Genomic DNA, 22,478 nt, shown 5'->3' with positions numbered 1-22,478 from the left:
AGCTCTGCTTACACTCTACTGGGGTTTTGGATAACAACATGTAAATTGTTATTCCAGAAGCTTAAGACCTTCTCCTTCCCTGTAGACTCACAGGAACGCCATCTTTTGGTTTTATTTTCCAGGAACGATGTTTGGGATCTATAGACATTTCCTGAGAGGCAGGAGGAGTCCAGAGGCTCCCTAGAAGCACCAAAGCAGTGCAAGCGCTTGTCTGAGCCGGGTTCCCCAGGCTGGGCTGCCGTCAGAAGCCAGGGAGCACTGGCTGCCTCATGGTTCAACAAGGAGGAGCTCCTCACGTTAATGGCAAGGACGTCCTGGACAGAGCAAAGTGACATTCTGACTGTCAGAATCAGTGTCTGCTTCCATTGGGCACTTAGGTTTCTAGTCAGCTAATTAGAAGCCTCTTCCTTTAGACCAAAATCTGGTTTTGTAGTTGGCACAAGAGAACTCACTGGGACATGGGTTTTCCTGCAAGCATCACTGTTAGGCTTTCGTGGGATAACAAGTGGCTGGGTTTTGATCAGTGCTCAGCTGATCATCGGAGCTTTTCAGTTGTGTCCGTTTTAGAAGTACAACGTGGCTGCCAGGAAGGCTCAAGACAGCTCTCTGAGAGGGTGTTTCCTCTCAAAAACCCCAGATGAGACTAACGCTGCTGCTGTTGCGCTTCTGTGGCCCTCCAGGAATCGCACTCTGTGTGTGCAGCAGGGGAAGGAAAGAAGCTCTGGGAATCTTTGCGTGAAAGGTGCCTAAACCAAGAAAAGGCAAAGCTGACATCATCGCAGTTTGGGAGAGAAAGGGATGAGCTCCCAGGGCCACTGTCAAGGGACTGTCATTAGGCTCCAGAGCGAACGTTGACTTGAAAGCAGTTGCAAGACCTGCCACGAGGGAAAGGCCAACGCCTCTGCTGCTCTGGGCTCCCACTGGAAGCCAAAGCGCTCCAGCACCCGCCACCAGCACCTCCTGCCCCTCTGCCCCCTCCCCCGCCCGTGCCAGGGCTGCAAAGGGGTTGCCGTGCTGGGGCACAGGGGGCACTCGGGGCCATGCCACGGCCAGCCTTCCCCTCTGCAGCGGGGTCCAGGCCCCGGCGTCCCCAGGGACTTGCCCCGAGTCCTGCTGTGCGAGGAGGCAGCCAGGCGCTGCCGAGCGAGCGTCGCCAGGCTCTCTGAAACGGGGTCCCCCTTGGTCAGAAAGCTCCCCAACCAGCTGTCCCGGCCCCGCCCGAGGGGTGCTGGCGGGGGTCCCCTCCACAGGCCTCCTCAGGAGGCATCTCTGCCTGGACCGGGAGACCCCCCCGCCGTCCCCACGGGGCACCTCTCATCAGAGGCGCCGCAGAGGCCCCTCCCTGGCCCCGCTGCTCAGAGCTGGGCCACGTCCCGGGGCACACGGCCAGGAGGCGGTCGCGCTCGGACCCACCCCATCAGCTCCAGGCACGACCACGCCAGGCGGGGGGTTTCCCCCCGAGCAGCGGCAGGGCTGTGCCCAGGGGAAGCAGCCGGCTCCGCAGGGTGCAAACCCAGCCCCGGGCAGCGCAGTCCTGCCCGCCAGCCCCTCCTCACCGCCAGCAGCCCGAGGAGAGCCCGGCCTCGCCTGCAGCCGCCCCCCGCTCTGGCACCGCCGCCGGGACCCCCCCGCCCCAGGCGGGCACCGGCCCCGGGCCCAGCGCCGCTCCCGCTGCTCGCCTCGCCTCGCCTCGGCTCCGGCCGCGGCCCCGGCCCGGCCCCGCCTGAGGCAAGGGCGGGCGGCGGGCGCGGCGCGGCCGGTGGCCGTGGCGGGGGCTGCTCCCCTTGAGGGGAGCCGTGGGCTGCCCGGGGGTCGCCAGCGCCGGGCCTGCCCGGGGGCCTCGCAGGCCGGCAGCGGGGCTGAGGAGGCGGCGGCGGCGCCATCTCCCCTCTGGGCAGGCCGGGGCGCTGGGCCGGCGGCGGCGGCGGCGGCGGGTGCCGGCCTTCCCCCAGCAGGCCCGGCCAGCCCCGGCCGCTCCCTCCTCCTCCGTCCGTCCGTCCGTCCGTCCCGGCGGCGGGGCTGCGGGGGCAGCAGGGGACTGCCTCCCGCTGGCGGCTGTCCGGCGGAGGCCGGCGGGCCCCGGGGAGCCGTGCGGCTGTGGAGAGAAAGGAGCTGCTCCGGGCTGCAGGCGCAGGGGCCGCCGGGCCCCCCAGCAGCCGGGGCTGTCCCGCACAGCCTGGGCTCGGTCCCGGGCTGCGACGCGGTGCTGGCCGGGCTTTCTTGGCAGCCCCCGGGGCAAGAGGCCTGGGAAGCCTCGGGGGGGTTGGTGGTGCCATTTCCAGAGCAGGGCAGCTGAAGGCAGGTAGCCATCAGCTCCAAGTCTGTCCTCTGATCCTGCTCAGACATACCCTGCTTCACGGGCACGACCTTCTGCCTCGGAGGAGATACTGGTGGGCAGTCTGTCCTCGAGGGGAAAAACTGCCTGTCCTCCTTTCTTCTTGTAGGAGAGATCTGGCGAAGGGTTGCAGTAACGGAGCTTTGTCTCTCCTGCTTCCCTAGGCTGGCGTTCAGGGAGAGAGAAAGATGTCGTTGAAGCCGTTTACCTATCCGTTGCCCGAAACAAGGTTTCTTCATGCAGGCAGGCTGGTGTACAAGTTTAAAATGCGGTATGGCAACTTGAAGAGGTAAGCATGTTAAAGCTGCAAAGTCACCCTGCAGTTTGATGCCCGCCTGGAGCAGTGAGTTAATACGAGGCCCTCAATTCAGCTGTTGGGGGCTGCTCATTTCCTGCCTCTTTCCCTGGCTGTGAAAGCGGTCGCTTCAGAGCTGCTACTGCACTTGCACAGGCTGGGCATTGGCCTGAGAGGGTGACGTGAGCTGAAAAAAACGCTCCTGTGTCACTGCCGTGTGTGGGTTTTGTGCTTCAGTGGAAAAAGAGGCTGCTTTTACTGACAGTATTTGGAAAGTTTGTCATTTTTTTCTGAGAAGCTCTAGAGCCTTTGTAGTGGTTTAACCACAGCCGGCAATTGAGCCCCACAGGGCCGCTCACTCACTGCCCCACAGTGGGATGAGGGAGAGAATGGGCAGGGTAAAAGTAAGAAAACTGGTGGGTTGAGATGAAGCCAGTTTAATAAGTAAAGCAAAAGCCGTGTGCGCAAGCAAAGCAAAATAAAGAGTTCATTCACTGCTTGGCATCGGTGGGCAGGTGTTCAGCCATCTCCAGGAAAGCAGTGACAGTTACTTGGGAAGACAAACGCAATCACTCCGAGCGTCCCCCCTTCGTACTTCTTCCCTGGGTTTTATTGCTGAGCGTGACGTCCTGTGGCCTGGAATATCCCTTTGGTCAGTTGGGGTCAGCCGTCCCGGCTTTGTCCCCTCCCAACTTCTTGTGCACGCCTGGCCTGCTCACTGGTGGGGCGGTGTGAGGAGCAGAAAAGGCCTTGACACTGTGTAAGCACTGCTCAGCAGTAACGAAAACATCCCTGTGTTATCGGCACTGTTTTCAGCACAAATCCCAAACATAGCCCCATCCAAGCTAGTGTGGAGAAAATTCACTCTATCCCAGTGAGAACCAGCCCCGCCTTGGAGCTCTGTGCTCAAAGTATGTTCTTATTTCTTGGGCTGTCTGCTGTTAGCAATGTGCCTTTCGCTGGCCTTGCAGCCTGGCGCTCAAGTGTGGCTGCAGAAGGAGTCTTTGGAAACTCTCACTGGCTGCTGGCAGTAGATGTCTGCTGTGCTGCCGGGAGTTTTTCTCTCAAGGTTCCCTTTCCAGTGGCACTCCTCTTCCAAATGTGTTTGTGACAAACCTGTGGTGTTGTTTTGAAACAGTCCTGCAGGCAGAGGGGCTGAGCAGGACTTTTGCGCTAACTGCTTGTCTGAGTTTGGAGAAGGCCCTGTAGTGGCAAGCCTGAGCAATGCGAGTGAAGGGAGAGTATCTTAGCCTGTGGTACTGCTGGCAGGCAAGGAAGAGAAAGGCAAAGAGCCTTTGGGCGTGCAGGGGACAATGAATAGGAGGGCTGTGGGAGGTACCAGTTGTGTGGTAGGCCTGAAATAGGAAGTTGTAGTTAGTAGCCAGCAAAGTATCTAAAGCACAGGGTGCTGAGTAGTCTGGTCAGGTGGGGAAGATGTGAAAGAAGTAAAGAGGATGGTGGTTTAGAGGTGAAAGAGTTTCCCTGAGGGTATTGCCCTGGAGGAATCTGTTTGTGTCTGCTGGTCAGACACACAGAGATGATGGGCAAGTGCTTTTGATGGGCAAGTGGGCAAAACCTTGAGCAGCTCCCTCAAGGAGCTCTGGAGCTTTGAGTTTGAGAGGGGACTGAGAGTCCTGGAGGCTGCGCTCGATAATAATCCCAGAAGTTTGAGGTACTCTGGCAACAGGAGCTGGAGCTGCTCAGTTTGAAGGGTAGTATTCCAAAGCAGGTGCTTGTAGATTGCGTCCTGCTGAAGGAGTGTCCTGTAGAGCTCACACTTGGTCTGAAGCTTGATGATTTGTTGCTGTCTCAGCCTCTGATAAAGAATTCATAATGGTAGTATTCATAATTCTGAATAAACGACCCCCAGAGCAGTGGCTCAGCGTAATCTGTCTCCCTGCGTACCTCCTTCAAGGCTGTGATCATCAGCAGACAGCAGTTCAAGGCTGATGCCCTCACAGGCTTTTGGAAGGTCCTACAAACTGTTGAGGTTAAATCTCTTTTCAGATGGTGGCAACCCTGCAGAAACTAGGACTGCGATCCTTTTGAGTCAGCAAGTCTCCCTGCATCGGAGAAGCAGAACAGCGATGTGCCATCCCGAAAACCCTGTTTTCATGGCAGTGAGGTTGCAGCAGGGCCAAAATGCCGTTGGCAACGACTCGAGCATCTGCCTATAGAGTGGTTTTATGAGTGTGAGGGAGTTTCCTTTTGCAATCAGATGTGCCCAGACGTTGCCAGAGCCTGGGTTTACTCTGGAGGTGACTGTTGTTAGCTGCAGAAGAATGGAAGAGAATGTGCTATGAACATCGTGCCAGTTAGTCTGTCTCCAGACCTGAAGCTCTGTTAAATCTCACGCCGCACTTGTCTCCTTTTTCCTTTGTAGGCTGGCTCTTTGGAATTCTGTTGCATGACTTTATTTTGGGATGACTTGAAATGCAATTGTTTCTTTAGCTTTGCTGATGAGCAGTTTGCTGGAATAGTGTCCGATCCAGGAGGATGAACCTTCCTCCTTGTTTTGTTGTCTGTGTTGATTCTGGAGAGGAAGGCGTGTTGCCTGTCTTGTGGTGTCGCGTAGTGTTCCGAAGATCCTTGAACTGTTGCCCTTGTCTGTGAGTAAGCTCTTTCCCTCAGCGTAATGCCTTTGGAAGGCACTGCCAGTTGTGTGCGTACATTTCTGAACAGCCTGGAGGTGTTTGATCTCCTAATGGTAAAGAGCGCGCTGCATTTGTTGGAGTTTGGCAGTCTGTTATTGCCCCTGCACGTCTCACGGCTTGTGTGCATTGCACCGTCAGTTCTTGCAATTCACTGTCATACTTGGGGGAACAACTCGTGAAACTCTTCCCCATTGTGTCATGGTTGTGGTGAGTAGGGGGTGGTTATTCAACGCATTTGGATTCACTCCCAGTTGATAAGAGAGAGTAAAGGAGTAAGTCCTAAGTGCATACAGAGCCTTCTGCCCAAAGCAATGCTGTCATCAGCCGGCAGATTTGGGAAGTGAAACTCCTTTTCCCCACAAGAAGATGGGGACCGATCTGAGGACAGGTTCCCAAAAGAGCGTTGAAAGAGTTGCAAGAGCTGATCCCAGCTGATCATAGAGCGGATTATCTACCCATGCCTGCAGGCTTTTGCTCGAGCAAGGTCATCTTCACTGAAGGTCTCCTGAATCCCCAGGGAAAGCCAGGTAACAATGAAGGTTCTTCCCTTCTGTAACGATTCAGAAATGACTCCGTTTTTGCATCTCTACACTCCAGGCTTAAAAGAAAATAATCCCCTCCTCCTCCCCAAGCCCCCCGCAACCCAACCAAGGAATCCCCCGCAGTCAGATAGCAGGTCTGACATCCTTGTCATGAGCCCCTGGATGGTGCTTTGCTTTCTTCCATTCTTTCCACCCTCGTTTCCTCATCATCAGGGCAACATCCCTTCCTGAATCGTACTTGTGTTTCCCTGCTGATTCGTGAAGACTCCTGAGCACAGCGTGAGCCTTGGGTGGGTGATATCTGTCCTTCTGCTGTGGTGCGCTGTGTAATTCCTTTAATGAACTTGTGGCATATCAGGCAAGGAGAGAGCCTTTCCGAAGAGGAAGGAAAGCTCTCATCTCTGACCGAGTTCTGGCTGGGGACCCTGAATGTGGAGGATACGAGCACGGCTGCCTACCAGACCATATAGCAGAGAATACTTGCGTGCCATAATTGCTTGCACTCCACTGCATTTACTTATTTCCACGTAACAGTTATGTCATTTGTTTACTTTTTAATGGGTTCAGATTTTCTTTACGACCTTCTCTTTCCCTGTGCATTTTATTGTTGGCTGATACCTCGCAGCAAACAACTTTTGAGAAGCTGGCTTACAACAGATGTAGTTAATATTTGGGAAGAGAGTTTGATGCAGGCAGTGCATCACAGGGCGTAGCTCCAATGCTGTGAGGGCCCGTTCCTCTACAGGTTTGCACTGTGGAGGGGATTAGAGACGTGTCCTGCCGGTTCCTTCTTTTAGTCCCTTGAGTAGAATGGCATCGCGATGGGCTGGAAGACAGAGGTGCTGGTTTGAGGGCACCTTGTCAAAAAAGCAGTCCTAAAGGTTCCTGAGGATCGCCTGAAAAGATCTGGTCTCTCATCCATTGTATCCTCAGACACACAAAATACAAATGGGCAGAAAATTCACAAGAAACAGTCCCTGTGGAATACTGGATGTTTTTTAAGACCAATGAATTAGGAATTTGTCTGCCTGCTGAGTATTTTCTGTGTGCAATGGGAATGATGTTTTGTTGCTGTTTAAACTCTTAGAAGGAACGTAGCTGCCTTGCTTTTTGATTGGGGTGGGACTAACTCTCTGTTTGTCTCACAGCGCTCCTGATCTCGACAACACTGAAAGTGCTGCCAAGGAATTAGAGGTAGGAGATGAAGCGGTTCCACGGGCCCCTAGCTGAATGTTCAGCTGAGCAAATCTTTTGTTCGTTATGGGACTGAGGACACTTTGTCAAATGCAGCATTTCAAGTGAGAGGAACGGGGAACTTCTCTGGAGAGGACGAGGGTGAAACAAATGATGTCAATGAAACCTGTCATCAAGAGGCAGCATTAGCATAGCAGAGTAGTGCATTTATTTTATGGACGAATGAAAACTCCTATATGTCGAGCTAGTTGCACTCCGTTCCTTTCTGATTCCTGTTCAGGTTCATTCTGCAGCAGCACTTTCCCATGGTTTCACTCTCAGCCCCAGACCTGACCAGTGCTTTTAACTTCTCAGGCTTGACTAGCTGTCAAAGCCTCCTGTTTTTTCCGGAGCTGTGGCAGTACTGGTGAGCTCACTTGGCAGAGGCTAATCTAATGCTAAATTGCACGTGCTTTCCTCGTAGCTGTGGAGCTAGTGGAACCAGGGGACGTGCTTTTAATACTTTGTGACCAAGCTTGGTCGCAAGCGATGAGCTCTGTTGTTGTCCTCTGCTTCCTGAGACAGAAGGAAGCCCCTGCCATTCCCAAGGAAAGGAGACAAATACACTGCCTGCTTAGAAATGCTCCTATGACTTAATTTTAAAAGATGTTCTGAGTACCGGAATGACATTATAAATATTATTGAAGAAAATGTGCTGATTTTAATTGATGTGGGAAATGATTGTTTAATTCTTTTTTCTGTTTCACTTTTGAAAATACTGAAAGGTATTGCTAGAAAAAGTTTCCTGTTTGTAAAGCGGGAGTTTGTTGGGGCTGAATGACAATTGCTTTGTCACTGGATTGGGTCAATATTCCGAAAAAGAGGAATATTTTTGGAGCCGGTCAATGCTACATGTGTTTTGCAGGCAGAAAGGAGACTTGTTAAATTGAAAACTTCTTAAATTTAAAAGCACACCTCCACTCTCCGTAGGAGTGCTTCTGTATTAATTCAAGCTTAAGATATTCATTCACTTCAATTTCTCTGAGTCAGTTAGTGCAGCGCACTCTAAGGTGATGGGAGGGAGCGGAGCGAAGAAGGGGAGGAGGAAAAGCAAAAGATCTAGAGCCTGCTTGTCCATGATTCATGCAAAGTGTAAAGTAATTTAAAATTTTTCCCAAGCCTTGAAACTGTACTTCACAGTGGAGTTGTGGCTATCTCGTTAATATTCTTCCTTCATTTCTTTTTTTGGCCTCTCCAGGAAGCGATTCGAGTGATTCTTGGAAATCTTGATGATTTACATCCATTTTCTACAGACCACTTCACTATTTTTCCGTGTATCCTTTCTTTCCTAATCGTAAAAGAGAAGATGCAAGGACCTGTATCTGTTGGGCATTGCTGAATTCGACCTTCATGTCTCGTTGTGTGCAGATCTTTAGCTGGAGTCCGACTCCTTTGAGCTTTGGGGTTTTACGTTAGCTGAAGATCCTCCGAGACTGCTGTCTAGCGTCATCCATTCTTGCGTGCATGAGCTCCGAGGTGTCAGAACTGCACCCACAGGGAGGAACGCCTGTAACCGTGGCGGTTGTCATGTCACTTATCTTTGTTCCTCCCATTTTGAACTGTGAAGTAAATGTAATGGTGCTACTCCTATGAATCCTAGTCCTTTTCAGTTTTTAAAAGAATTTTTAAAAGAATTCCTTTTTAGTTAGGAAAGCTGATGAGGTTTTATGCGTAGGGTTGGGAGAGCCCGGCCTGTTGTTTCTTGTGGAAGAATGTCAGGACTGAAGCCAAATACAGTTAAGGAAACACAATGCTCTGAATACAAGTGCCTGACGGGAGAGTATCAGCTGGATGAGTGTCTCTTGTAATGTGTTACTGGTGTTTTTTCACAAAGTTCATACCGACAGATTGTATTTGCTCCCTTCTACACATGTGCAGCGTGGTAGGACTTTTGAAGCTTTACAGGAAGACATGTGAGGGCTCCTGCTCCTTTGAAATGTTAGTGCTATGTTCTTAAGTCTTATCGTCGTTCTCAGATTTGAGTAAATGGGAGAGAGTATCGAAGATGAGATTCAAACATGAGGATGTCCATCTTGTGCCTTATCCCTACATTTGCACTATGTATCTGGAACTGAACTCATTTCAGCAGACCGTATCTCGTGGTAAGTCTGTGTGGTTATGTTTGGAGACTTTCTGGAAACATCTGTGATCTATGTCTTGCTTTTCCCTTTCCCTTCCTCTGCTGTGTCTTTGAATGAGAGGGAGCAGGCCCGCGTGCAGTATGGCTGTACCATGAATGAGAAATTGAGCAGAAGAGTGTGTTCTCTTTTGTCCTGTATTGCTTTTCTAAAATGTCCTGAATCTCTCTTTGCCTTTTCAACCACTGCTGACTCTTTGGCTAATGTTGTCACCTCCCTAGTGTCTCCTTTTCCAGGTTTTCTGTGAATTCCCTGAACAGCCTCAGGCCCCAGCTGAGACCTCTGTGGGACTCTGCATTTAACCTCCTCTGTTGTGAAAACGGAGTGATTATTCTTACTATTTCCTGTTCTGATTCTTGGTCCCTGGGAAAAACTGCTGGGTATTGTTACGACTGCTTAATAGATATTCTGGTCTCCTTTATAAAATGGACCAGTGGTCATTTCTTAGTCTTGCCCATTTGCTTGCATGTAGCATCCCCTATCAAATATACCATGCTTGGATGTCAAAACTTCTAAACGTGGAGAAGTAACTCGCTTCCCTGTACGCCTTGTTCCAGTATTTAATTGCCCTCCCCAGGCAGTTGTGCAGCGTTTCTATTCTAAAATGATGCACAGCATAACGTGCTGTTACTTTCAGGCAGTGATGTTTCAAGTTTCTGTTGGCAGGGATTTTTCTGCAGGAAAATAGGTATGGATCCCATGCACCCGAGGTTAGCTGGCCAAGATTGTCTGGAGGCTATGCTCCGGATGTCCTTGCATCTTCCACGTGGTGCCCAAAACACAGAGTGATGCCAACAGTTGTTCAGTTCCTTCTTCTCTTCTGAAGACTCCTTTGACTTCTTCAAGAAAAGCAGTTGTCCCCGTCCCATTGACATGTGGCATTCATAGCCAGGAATTCTAGTTGTGAAAGAGCTGTATTGGCAGTTTTTCAATTTCAACATAACAGAGACAAGTCCAGCATGGCTTCTAGGTAGTTCCTCTTGTTCTTGGAAAGTGAGGTGCAATGCAAAAATGTACTTGTAAGTTGGTTAAAGACAGTCCAGTCACCAAATATTCACCAAATTTTATATGACCTCTGTTACAGGTAAAGAAGGAAACCAGGGCAGTGGTGAGCTTGTAAGTTGTGTGTGTGTGTTTGTTTTGGTTTGTTTTTTAATGTTCTATTCTAAATAGTCTGGAGAAGCAGAATATATATATATAGGCAATGCTATAGTTCTCCTGTTTCTAGGTGTCAGTCAGGCAATGTAAGGTGGCACTGAATTCTCCCCTAGAACCATGCAAGTTGAGAGAAATCTTGCTGTCGGTTCCACTGGACTTGGAGTGAAGTCCTGCCTCAGGACCCGAGAGCCCCGCTGGCCTCGGTTAAATGTGTTTACTACAAGTGTGAGCGGAGCTGTGCAACGGTTTCTTCACTGTGAGAGCCTGTATGAGGTCATGATTGCTGAATAATTAAGTCGTTTCCTCGGTGCTGTCTGTGTCATAAACAACAAAGTTAAGCTTCTTTGGAAAATTTTTGTTTTCATGAGAGCTCAGGGTAGGTTTGTTTTCAGTATGGGCAAGTGTCTGAAGAAGGAGTGAATGAGTGAAGATGTCGTGTCCAGATTCCCCCAAAGGAAATCCCACTCCCTCTGCTGGCCTTACATTCCTGCTAATTACATTCCTGGGCCCTCCTCTAAAACTGGAGCACGTAGGATGTCCTGGAGAGCAGTATTTCTTGTTTAAAACTGTTGAGCATAATTCTCTGGATGGCCTCTCAGTGCTTGTCTTCTGTTTGAATAAGGCAGCTAATGTTTTATTCCTGAATCACTTTTTGTTTTTAAACATGAACAATTTTGTGAGATATGAATGTATGTTAACTCTGAATTGTGCTGTCAAACAGAAAAGTCAAAATCCAATTTGATCAGTAACAAGTTTGTGATGTTTTGAAGGTCAAGAGGAGAAATGAAGTGTCAGCAAGTACTGCAGTGGAAGAGACGGTGAAGAGGAGAAGAGTGGAAGTCGGGGCAGAGACCTCATGCCCACAGTCGGGTATGGACAGGTGAGTTGACTACAAAATAGTCTTCCAGGGCACATACCAATATTGTTAATGTCTCTTGTAGCTTCCTCATATTTCATTCCTGTGTAATCCTTTGCCCCACTGGTCTCCTTCCTTCTCTTCCAGAGAGGTGGTGACAGAATCTGAGCAGCATTGCCCATATTTGGAGAAAAGTTGTCCTATGCTTTCAGGTTGCCATGCCATTAACTAGAGGTCTTCCTGCTTATCTCCTTTGTTATCTGTAGAATCACAGTGGGATGAGAATTCAGCAGCTAGACAAAGCAGTGCACTGGCTTGCACAGCTGAGCCGGGGATGACAAGGGAAGAACTGGGCACGGTTTTCTGGTTGCATCCCAGCCTGTTCCTCTGAGTCAGCTGATGAATGCTGCCTCTCAGCTTGAGTCTGAGATGTCTGTCTGTGGATTTCACAGAACCATTGAGGTTTTCGGGACCTTTGATATCATCGAGTCCAACCCCTCCTGGTCAAGCAGGTGACCCAGAGCAGGTTGCCCAGGACGTGTCCCCTCAGGTTTTGAGTGGACTGCAAGGGTGTGGATGCCAAAGCTTCTGCAGGCAACCGTTTGCAGTGCTTGCCCACTGTTGCAGTCAAAAAGTTTTTTCTTGCGTTCAGATTTAATTTCATGCTTTGCAATTTGTGCCCTTTGCCTGCCAGAAGGCGCTGCTGAGGAGAGCCCGGCTCCCTCTTCTTCCTTCCGTCCCATCAGGTGTACATTGATAAGATCCCCCCGAGCCTTCTCCAGGCTGAACAGTCCCCGCTCTCCCAGCATCTCTGCATATGAAAAGTGCTCCAGTCCCTTCATCATCTTTGTGGCCCTTTGCAGAGCTGACCCCAGTGCGTCCCAGTCTTGTGCTGGGGAGCCCAGTCTGGAGAGAGCACACAGAGCAGAGGGGAAGGATCACCTCCCTCGAGCTGCTGGCAAATCTCTTCCTAATGCAGCTCAGGATGGTGTTGGCCGCCTTCAGCACGAGGGTGCAATGCTGTCTCATGGTGGCTAAGTTCAAGCTTCGTTCTTGATGACCTTTCAGAGGCAGGCCCATTATTAGTTCTAGTCCAGCAGGCTTCTCTCTTTCATGGAGTGTAGCTTTTAAAAAAAGAAAATCTGTGTCTGTACTTAATATTCACAAGTACGTGTCAGAGGGTCTCAGATCCAGCGTTGTGATCGGAAGTGTTTATGCAGACCTTTCCCCTTCCATGGCGATGTACAGACCATGTCAAATCATCTCCCTTGTCACCTTATATTCTACCCAATTCCCAAACGTATTTCACGCAGAGATTGTAACAGGAGAAGTCTGAAGCCAGTTCTTTTCCTGCTCGTACAAATGTAATCCTTTCCTGTTCCTCCCCCCTCCATCACTTTCTAGTCACAACAAAACTGCTGGAAATGGGTGAAGAATGAGACCAGGATCCAGAATGCTTTCTGATCTCTTTTAGCCACGATGTGTGTTGTAGATTCATAAAATACAAGGCCAGAAAGGGCTATTTCGTGATCCAGTCTGGCAGTTCTCTCTTAGTCCTGTGTCTTGCCCCAGAAGTTACGCTGTTCCAGACAAGATTAAAACAGTAAATCATTTGAAAGTGTATTCTTGATTTCAACCTTAAATTGGTGAGGCATCAACATCAAGCCGTGTGTCATTTTCTTCCAGTGACTCTGTGAGACTGAAGAGTTCATTCAGTCGGAGCATTCCCGCCCTGGGAAGGAGTTTGTCTACTGTAATCAGACCGCCTCTTGATCTTTTTTTCTTTTTGGACAAGCTCTTTTGCTCCTAAGTCCTCACGGGGGATTTGGATTTGGGTTTTCTTGGGGTGCTATTGAGTGTTGAGCTGTCAGAATCTCCAGGTGTCACTCCCCGGTGATACTGATCAGCTCAAAGAGCCCAATTTTGTGTGTGAAGCCAGGGTTGTTTTCCCCACGTGCATCACTCTGTGCCTCTCTGTACAGAGTTTCCTCTGCCATTTTATTGCTCCGTGACCGAGTCTTGTAAGATCTTTCTATGGTTCTTTGCTACCTGCCCTTCTCTTTGTGTCAGTAACCTTGTAGGATTTGCAGGCTTTCTCAACTCGCTGCTCATCCCCCTTTCCATGTCGTGTAACACTCTTTTTCTCTCTAACTGCTTGTTGGTTTTGCTAGAAAAGCAGAAAGCCTGATACTGGAATGAGTGCATATTTTCATTTTTTAAACGAGACTTTGAAACACGAGTCCAAGTATAGATGAAGGGTATCTATCTGGTTGGCTAGAGGTACTAAAATCCCAATTTCTAATTTTCTGATACTTGGAGTAGGCATTTACAAGATTGCTTCCTTTTTCTGACTTTTTGTTCTTACTCAGTTCTTACTTATTTGGCTTATTTTTTAGAACTGGAGCCGAGTGCGTCCACCACATGAGTAAAGCAAAGCATGGATTTGAAACGGTAAGCTCCAGAATATTGAGAAAGAGACAAGAGCATCTGTTTAGTCCTAGCTTCTTCAAGTGGCAAGCATAAAAATGCCTTCAGGTAATTTTTCTCCAGGCTCTCTGGTCAGGATGACTGGAGTCGAGGCTGCGCATCTTTCCTGTTACCAAGTGCATGAGTAGAAGTCAAAGAAAGGAAGAAAGGAAGAGAACTGAGAGGCGCTCAGCCTGTCACTGCAGATAATTTTCCTGATTTAGTTAATGCCGTGAGACTAAACTGCAAAGATCTCAGGCCGTCTGAAGTTTGGAGTTTTGTGTGAACCTGAGCTTAGTGCAAGAGGAACACCATCGGGGAGTGGGTCTACTCTTCTCTTGTCTTCTCTCTATGACAAAGTTGTTCTGCTCTCTCTTGAAGAAGCTCACATGCTCATTTTGTTGTTTGTGGTCCTTTGTATTGCTGCTGGCCTTCCTCATGGGTATTGCTGGCTCACCTCTTGCTTCTGGCACTTCTGACTTTTGTCCCTTGCCCGTTACTGTTTCCTATGACGATGCCTTAGCAGGGCTAGTGTCTAGAGGCCTGTATGGTCCAGTGGCTGTTATTTCCCACAGCACCTCTGTTGATGTTTTTAAAAATCTCTCTCTGTGCCATAGCTGCTGTTATTCTTTCACTCTCTGCTCTATGAAGGTCTACTCAATGAATGACAGCTTCCTGTTAGGCCTGTGAATGTCCTGAGGAGGGAGGGGTAGAAATCTATTGGTGAAGAAAGTCCTCATAGGAGCAGGAAAACAAAGAAACTCACAGACCAAGAGAGTAGGCCTTGCCTTTTAGTTTTTCAAGCAAGCAAGCAAACAAAAATCTCCTCTACAATAGAATTTTACATGGAGTAACAGTTCTTGGGTGCCTTTTCCTTTCAGAATTCCTCCAAAGAAAATGAGTGTGAGTTTAGTCCAGCATCCCTTACCGTGGGCTGTAACCAAGTGAGTTTCTGTAAGTAAGGAATTCCTGAATAGTTTCATTCCAATTGGTCATCTTAAATGAAAAGCTGCAAGGCTTACACTGGTATTCGTTTTCCTTTACAAATGGTGTTTGGTATTTTCCAGCGTGTGAGATTAGGAATTAGAACCACTGTAAAGCGGTAGGTCACCAGTGATTTTGGCCGAGAGTCTCTTCCCGCATAATGACTTCCCCCCCCACAGAGCTAGGCTACGTAGCTCTTTCAGAGCTGGACTGTGAGATGGGAGCCTGCCTCCAGATCAGTCTGCATTGTGGTTGCTTTGAAAGCTGCCAGGCGTCACGTCAGTCAGAGTCTGGACCCACCTCTCAGTGTCAGGGTCTGTCATTGGGTCTGCAGGGAGCATGGAGAGAGGGAGCTTGTGATTTTGTTCTTGCTGGTGTTTCTTACAGGGGCACCTGTGGAATGCAAGCTTGAACAAAGAACATCAGCCGGTCAGGCTGAGGGTGCGGTGCAGCTGCTGCAGCAAATGGACCAAATGGTGACGAAGGGAAACGTGGAGTCAGAAGGAAGAGGTCTCTCAAATTTCTGGAGAAGGTACGAATACCGGAACTCTGAGCAGATGCAGTCGTGGCCATGTGCGAGCCTGTGTCCGAGCCTGTGCCTGATTGTGGCAGTTCAGGTGATTCTACGTTGTCTTGAAGAATGGATACCTCTTTTCTGTGGTTAACTCAAAGTCTCCAAGGCAAAGGAACATTCAGGGATGTCCTTGCGTCTTGTGGTAAGGTGCAACATTCCCAATGAATGTTGCCCTTCTGAGCTATCTTTGGGAAAAAACCTCCTCACGGGGGTCAGGGTTACTGACCTCAGTCGTAGGCCTCGTACAACGTGGCTTTTATCAGCTGAGGAGTGCCACCTCCATCCAGCCCAATTTCTAACGGACTTAAACACTCGCCCTTCTAACAGGGCCTTCCTGGAGGGACCTTCAGTCCCCTTAAGGGAAGTGTGACCTTTAGTTGGCCTCTTAGCAGCCGTGGCCTTTGTAACTTTTGACTCCCAAAGACACCATTTTAAACGGAAATTAAAGTAAGCATGCAAAGAGTTGCTGGGCATTGCTGACTAAAGGAGTGCTCTAAAGCTGTTGAAGCTGTATCCCACAAGAGCAGTCTTTTCCCTGCACAGCCCAAGCTGGACATCGGCGGTAACTGTTGGTTTGATGGGTGAGTTAGTTTGGGAAGAAATAAAACTCCTTGTTAACCATCAGGTATGCCAGTCCCTTTAACTATTGAGACTAGACCGTTAGGGCACGAGTTCTCCTTTCTGTTGCCTCTCTTTTTTCAGTCTTCCTCTGTATAATTTTGTGCTGGGGTTGTGTCTTTCTGGTGGACAGCAATGACCTTGTTATTACAATTCTCAGAGAAGTATTGTAAGTATAACGTGCTCTTTTTGCTGCTGCTGTTGTTGTTTCCCCAGCGTAACCTTGTGCCACTACAGCATCTTTTTGGTGGAAAGAAGTGACCTGGAAGTACTGATAGTTGTGGAAAGGTAAACTTGTAGCCGGAATGTCGGGGGGTGTTGTTTCTTTTGTAATTCAGCTTTTCACATCGCTTGTCTCGGCTACTAAATGCTTTACATGAGCTTCTACTTTGTTTACATTTTCTAATTGACGTCCTGAAGTTGTTGGGTTAGAATGTCTTTCTCTTCACGACCGAGAGTTTTTGGAAAAAGAGCAACCGTCTTTAGGATTTTGATCCTTGGGTGTCCTAGATGGGGAATTTTACATTTGCAAATCATTCTCTGAGATTCTAATAAAGCAAGCATCAGCTTGGAACTGCGTGTTATTTTAATCAGTCTTACCCTGGCAGAAAACACTGAAGAAGCATCCTCCAAGAAGAAACGGAGGTTTCTAGTGTTCAGTGGACTCCTGTCCTATGCTTGGCAGCATGAAAGAGGTCAAAAGGGGTGAAAATCTTGGATTAGGTTTTGCCACTGCACTACAACTTGTGTAATTATTTATGCCTTCGATATGTAGTGGGACAAGGCGGGGAGTTAAGATTTGAGAGGTGCCTAGGGCATGCTCAGGCAGCTTTTTGCCATCACGCTAGTGCGTTTACAATAAAGGGTCATTCTTCAGCGTCTGCTGAGCTGAGACACCGTCAGCACGTACATGCACAACGTTAGTCTGACACATAACACAGGGTGGTTGGTACTTTAGCAGTAGCAACATGCGGCCGTTTCCCTGCGTCTCAGGGGTAACTTGTGTGGCAGAATGAGATGATGCTGTAAATGAGTCAGATAACGCAACACATGGTCTGTTTGGCTTCGGCGTGGAAGCAAGCATGAGCTTGGCGCCGTGTGTTAGTTTAGTGAGCGGGGTCTCCTCAGGCGGGGAAGGCCCGGGCAGCGGAGAGACCCGCCGGCAGGCGGCAGCTCTGGCGAGAGACGCCGAGGAGGCCTGGGCGTTGCCGGGGCAACGGCGGGAGGTTCAAAGGCGCGGTAACGGCGCGGAGCGGTCCGTGGCCGAGGGGAGCCGCTCCGGAGCCGGGCCGAGCCGCAGCGGAGCGGCAGGTCTCGGCGCCCGGGGCCGCGGCCACCCCCGCGGCTCTCCCCAGCAGCCTGGGCAGCGCTGGCGAGCGGGAGCGCTGCGAGCAGGGCGGGCAAGGGGAGCGCGGCGCGGCAGCGGGCGTGGGAGGGCGTCGCCCCCCGCCCGGCTCCAGAGGTGAGCTCCGTTGGCGGCCGTCGCCCTCTGCGAAGGAGCCTCTGCGTCCGGCCCGTTCAGCCCCGGCTCCGTGGCTGGTGTCAGCGCGGCAGCGTGGGGCGTTTCGATCCTGGGCTGGCCTCCCCGGCAGCAGGCCTGCTGGCGTCGGGTGGGACTGGCCCTTGCCACAGGGGGAAGGGGGTCTGTGCTCAGGAGCTGGCGGGGCTCCTTGGCAGAGCTTTGAAGAGACCTGGCCGGGGAGGGGGACCATATCGGGCTTGCCCGTGGCAAGCTGTGGGCTGACGTGCCGAGGTCAGAGGGACAGGGTGCTAGCGAGGGCCCTCGGCCTGTTGCTCTGAGACGTGCTGGGCACCCTGCAGCACGCTGGAAGCCTTGGGGAGATGGGCCAGGGCTCCTGAGGTCATAGGGGCCAAGAGGGAAACACCAGTGACATCACCGAATCATCGTTTGGGTTGGAAGGGACCGCTACAGGTCCTCTAGTCCAGCCCCCCTGCAACGCGCAGGGACATCTTCAACGGGAGGAGGTTGCTGACAGCCCCGTCCAGCCTGACCTTGAGTGTTTCCAGGGATGGGGCATCTACCACCCCTCTGGGCCGCTGTCCTGGCTTCGCTGGTGTAGAGCTGCTTGTCTTCCTAGCAGCTGGTATTGTGCTGTGGTTTGGGTTTGGTATGGGATAATAATGCTGATAATGCTGATAATGCTAGCAATGCTAATGCTGATAACACACTGATGTTGTAGTTGTTGCTAAGTAGTGTTTACACTGGTCAAGGACTTTTCAGCTTCCCCTGCTCTGCCAGGTGCCCAAGAAGCTGGGAGGGAGCACAGCCGGGACAGGTGACCCAAACTGGCCAAAGGGCTATTCCATACCATGTGACGCCATGGCCAGTATATGCACTGGCGGAGTTGGCCAGGGGGCATCGATCGCTGCTCGGGGACTGGCTTGGTGTCGGTTGGTGGGTGGCAAGAGGCTGCATGGCTTGTTTTTCCTGGGTTTTGTTCCTCTCTTCGTTGTTGTCGTTTTCCTTTTCACTACATTTTTCTTTTTTGTTATTGTTATTTCAATTGTTTAACTGTTCTTCTCTCAACCCACGGGTTTTCTGCCTTTTGCCCTTCCGATTCTCTCCCCCATCCCACCGGGAGGGGAGGGTGAGCGAGCGGCTGGGTGGTGCTTAGTTGCTGGCTGGGGTTAAACCACGACAGTCCTTTTTGGTGCCCAAGGTGGGGCACGAAGGGTTGAGATAACGACAGAGCTGACCAGAGCATGTTAAAATACATTTGTTCTATGCATTCTTTGTATTAGTTCAATAGTCGCTGCCCACAATGCTGTTGTATTTGTCTGCATGGTTGCATTACGCAATTCTTCACTTGCCGTATGCATTCCCTGCGGTGCTGTTTATCACCTCTGGGAGATGGATCAGGATTATCATTTCACTGCACTGTGTAACATCGACTTCCGATACGATGATATTGCCGGTCAAAACCCTCCTTTGGATGGGTAGTTGGTGTTGCTGCCATCTCCGTACCTTGGCCGCCATCTCTCGGAAATTATGAATAATGACACTGTTCCCCTTCTCTCCTCGGAGAACCAATCGATGGGGAAGACAGGGGGGATGCTTTCCCCCCTTCTTTCATCTTCCCTTTCTCCTTCCGGCTAGTTACACCATCTCTGGAGAATTTTGGATCTCCTTGGGATGTTCCAGCCAGCGTGCTGCTATTGCTGTGTCTCCTTGAATGTGTTTCAGGTCTTGTGTGGGTTCAAACAACTGTTTCAAACCATTGTCCAGAGACCCGCCCCGAGGCTGGACAGTCATGGGTGGCAGGGCCTGTGGGAGAGTACGGGCAGGTACTTAGAGAAATTCTCACCTCGGGTGATCTGGAAGTTCCCTCCCCAACACCTAGAGGATGCTGAAGGAGTAATAGAATGCTTGAAAGAGAAATGTGGTGGTTTTTCCAAAGAGACACCACTCATGGCACTGTGCTGGGCCCTAGTTAGAATATACAAAACACGAGGTAGGGAAAATACACGGCAAATAGCTGCGGCTAGTCCAGCCCCAGGGAAACGTGCTGCGGCTATTGCAACCCTGGTGAAAAACCTCATGACTGGAGGCTTCCTTGGAGAAGTCTGGGACTGCAACCCAGGATCTGAGGTCCCTAAAACACAGGTCAGAAGACTCCGGTAACTGCACGGAAGGAGTCTCACGTGGATCCCAGAGGAGAGAGACTGCTTTAAAGGACAAAAAAAATCCAAGGAAGTTTATTAGGAAGAATCTGGGGCTGCTACCTGTGATCTCTGTTACATAACCATAAGTTGTAAGACTACGCGACATGCCTGGGAGGAGTCTCGGGTGGATCCCGGAGGAGACAGCTTCCTCCAGGAAAGGAAAATCCTCTCGGGTAGCTTCCTTGGAGGAGTCTGGGGCTGCTACCTGGGGTCTCAGGTCCCTAAAGCCGTGATGAAACACTCTGGGAGATGCCTGGGAGGAGTCTCGGGTGGATCCCGGAGGAGACAGCTTCCTCCAGAAAGGGAAAATCCTCTCGGGTAGCTTCCTTGGAGGAGTCTGGGTCTGCTACCTGGGGTCTCAGGTCCCTGCAGCCAAGATGAAAACACTCTGGGAGATGCCTGGGAGGAGTCTCGGGTGGATCCCGGAGGAGACATTTACTTCCAGAAATGGAAAATCCTCTCGGGTAGCTTCCTTGGAGGAGTCTGGGGCTGCTACCTGGGGTCTCAGGTCCCTAAAGCCGAGATGAAAACACTCTGGGAGATGCCTGGGAGGAGTGTCGGGTGGATCCCGGAGGAGACAGCTTCCTCCAGCAACGGAAAATCCTCTCGGGTAGCTTCCTTGGAGGAGTCTGGGGCTGCCAGCTGGGGTCTTCGGTATCGAAAGAACAGGTAATGACACTCTGGGACGTTCCTGGGAGGAGTCTCGGGTGTATCCCAGAGGACAGGTTTCCTTTAATGGAGAAAAAACTTCACAGGAAGCTTCCTTGGAGGATTCTGGGGAACGTGTCTCTGGTCTCTCTTACATATAAAGAAGTAAAAAGACTTCATGAGATGCCTTTAAGGAGTCTTGGGTGGATCCTAGATAATAGGTTTTCCTCCAAGAGCGTCTCAGGCCACTGCCTGGGGGGAGGCCTTCCTCTGTACCTGGGATTACAGTGACCTGCCAGAAGAAGAATCCCCCAGGAGGTGTCCATGGTGAGAAACCCCTGAGATGCCTTCAGTGGAGGGAGGGCAGGCCTCAGGCAGTGCTGGTGTCCCCTGGTGCCACGGCAGCTCCAGGGGCCCTGGCGGCAGGTCTTGCTCACATGCTCAGGGAACAGCCGATCGCCAGTTCTGGGGTCAGGAAGGAATTTTTTCCCCGGGGCAGATTGGCACAGCTCCCCAGGGGTTTTTCGCCTTCCTCTGCAGCACTGAGCACAGCCCCTTGCCAGGGCTCCTCGGGGCCATTTCTGGCCAGCGATTCCCTGCTGTTGCAGGACCAGGAGTCCAGCTGTGCCCTCCGTCGCGCCGCCTCTCTTCCCTGTGCCAAGTTGGTGGGGGCACCTCAAGGACTCTCATGCATTAGGTCGCCTGGGTGTCCATGTGCAAATCTTGGCCCGCTTGGAAAGGCTGCAGGCGCGATGCTCCGTCAGAAAGGAGCCACCATTTGCCACGCAGTCGTGCACAGAATAAAAGCGGAGCGTTGATCTCCTCTGCCACAGTTGCTGGTTTTGTCTCATTTGTCCTGGTTGCAAGCCAAGAGCTTCCCCACAGGCCCGGGCCTGATCCCGGTCCCTAGGTCCAGGGCTGCGCTTGCACGCACTCCCACTCCGGGGGAGTCTGGCAGCCTCTGCCCTGCCGGCAGCCTGGGTTTCCCAGGGCCTGTCCCCGCGGGCAGGGATGGGACAGGAGCCTGCTGCCAGAGCCCGGCCCCTCTCCGCATCCCCACTTCCCAGCGGGCAGCCCAGTGCCTGCCGCCCTGCCAGACCCCCGTCCCCAGCAGCAGCGGGCAGGGGCAGGGCCATGCCCAGCGGCTGCGGAGGGGCTGCGGGGAGGGAGGGGAGCACCTCTGTCCCCCCCAGCCTGGCCAGCATCCAGCCCTTGCCCCCAGGGAGCCGCAGGCTCTGCCACGGCCATGCTGACCTCCAGCCCGGAGGGTTGCTCAGTGCTGACAGCAGCAGGAGTTGCTGCTCTCTGGGAGAGCGCTCGAGCCTGGCCCCCTGCACCCAGTCCCAGGGACACCCAACAGCTTGTCCTCGGATTCTGCAGTCTGGCTCTAGAGCTGCTCCTTGGTGCCCAGCCAGGTCATTTGGGAAGCCTGTTCCTGGGACAGAGCGCTCCTGAATGAGCAGGCAGTGCCAGTGGCATCCCTGGCAATGTCTGGGCCAGCACTGGTGGCAACCCAGCCCTATCCTGCTGCGGGTGTGAGGATGGGGCTGTGCTTGCGGCTGGGTGAGAGTAGTGTGGGATGGGGGGGATGCTGTGCCCGTGAAGAGCAGGATGCAAAGCGAGGCCAGACGAATGTACCAGAGAGCAGGGTGCAGCCAAATGCATGCTCAATGGCAGTGAGCCGCTGTCACGTTAAGGGCTAGCACTGCCCCTCCGGTGCTGGCAGCCCCTTACCCTGGAGCTGGAGGGGGACAGCCGGGGGGCACTGGCAGCTGCAGGCATCCCCATGGGTGGGAGCTGTGGGCCACAGCCCATGCTTCCCCCCTCCCCCAAAGCTACACCTGCCTTCTACAATCCATTTATTTATAGAAATTCAACATTAAAACCACACCTGGGAGCCAGCACAGACCTGCAGAGCACAGCTCCAGCCCCTTTGGTGGCCCCAGAGCCCTACACCAGGCAGCTGGGGGCAGGACAGCCCAGTCCCTGGCACGGCTCCTACCTGCCCTCCCTCACTGCAGGAGGGGTGCACAGCTTCTCTGGTGTCTGGCCATGGCCAAGGGTGTCCATGACCGCTCTCCTGTGGACGTGAGAGCATGGCCCCGGTGCCCTGACCGGCACAGTGTAGGCAGCAGGAGCAGCCCACCACCTCATTGCCGGAGCTGGGGGTTGGTGTGCAGCAGCCACTCGATGGTTTCCAGCAGGTAGGCCATGCCATAGTGCCGGGCGATGTTCCGGAAGACGTTGACGTGCTCCATGAAGGTCTGTGGAGAAGGGAGCAGGGAGGGAAGGA

The 22,478-nt window shown here is 51.8% G+C and overlaps 2 protein-coding genes across 5 annotated transcripts in view; one reads left to right on the top strand and one right to left on the bottom strand.

Moving 5' to 3' along the window:
* Positions 1–2,311: 2,311 nt before the first annotated feature.
* LOC104016329 (membrane-anchored junction protein) lies at positions 2,312–16,338 on the top strand. The gene is made up of 12 exons (XM_087768617.1): positions 2,312–2,390; positions 2,500–2,624; positions 6,975–7,020; positions 8,258–8,333; positions 9,036–9,161; positions 10,282–10,313; positions 11,126–11,235; positions 13,608–13,662; positions 14,559–14,631; positions 15,049–15,193; positions 15,601–15,613; positions 16,082–16,338. Exons 2-12 carry the CDS (start codon positions 2,524–2,526, stop codon positions 16,112–16,114), a joined length of 810 nt encoding a protein of 269 aa, XP_087624743.1. The 5' UTR covers positions 2,312–2,390; positions 2,500–2,523; the 3' UTR covers positions 16,115–16,338.
* Positions 16,339–18,266: 1,928 nt separating this feature from the next.
* The window catches only part of POLE (DNA polymerase epsilon, catalytic subunit), a 36,279-nt gene continuing 32,067 nt past the window's right edge, over positions 18,267–22,478 (bottom strand). For 3 of the 4 annotated variants that reach the window (XM_087768457.1, XM_087768455.1, XM_087768456.1), the window contains one exon: positions 19,597–22,449. In XM_087768457.1, the coding sequence (XP_087624583.1) occupies positions 22,336–22,449 (114 nt within the window). In that variant the 3' untranslated portion in view covers positions 19,597–22,335. Of the gene's footprint in view, positions 19,140–19,596; positions 22,450–22,478 lie in introns of those variants that run through there. The other variant, XR_015707166.1, reaches the window with a different exon arrangement.

This window comes from Nipponia nippon, unplaced genomic scaffold (assembly GCF_047370975.1).
Source record: "Nipponia nippon isolate SJK-2023a ecotype South Korea unplaced genomic scaffold, ASM4737097v1 scaffold_30, whole genome shotgun sequence".
Lineage (NCBI taxonomy): Eukaryota > Metazoa > Chordata > Aves > Pelecaniformes > Threskiornithidae > Nipponia > Nipponia nippon.
The sequence above is the reverse complement of the archived record's forward strand: the minus strand, read 5'-3'. Positions and strand labels throughout refer to the sequence as shown.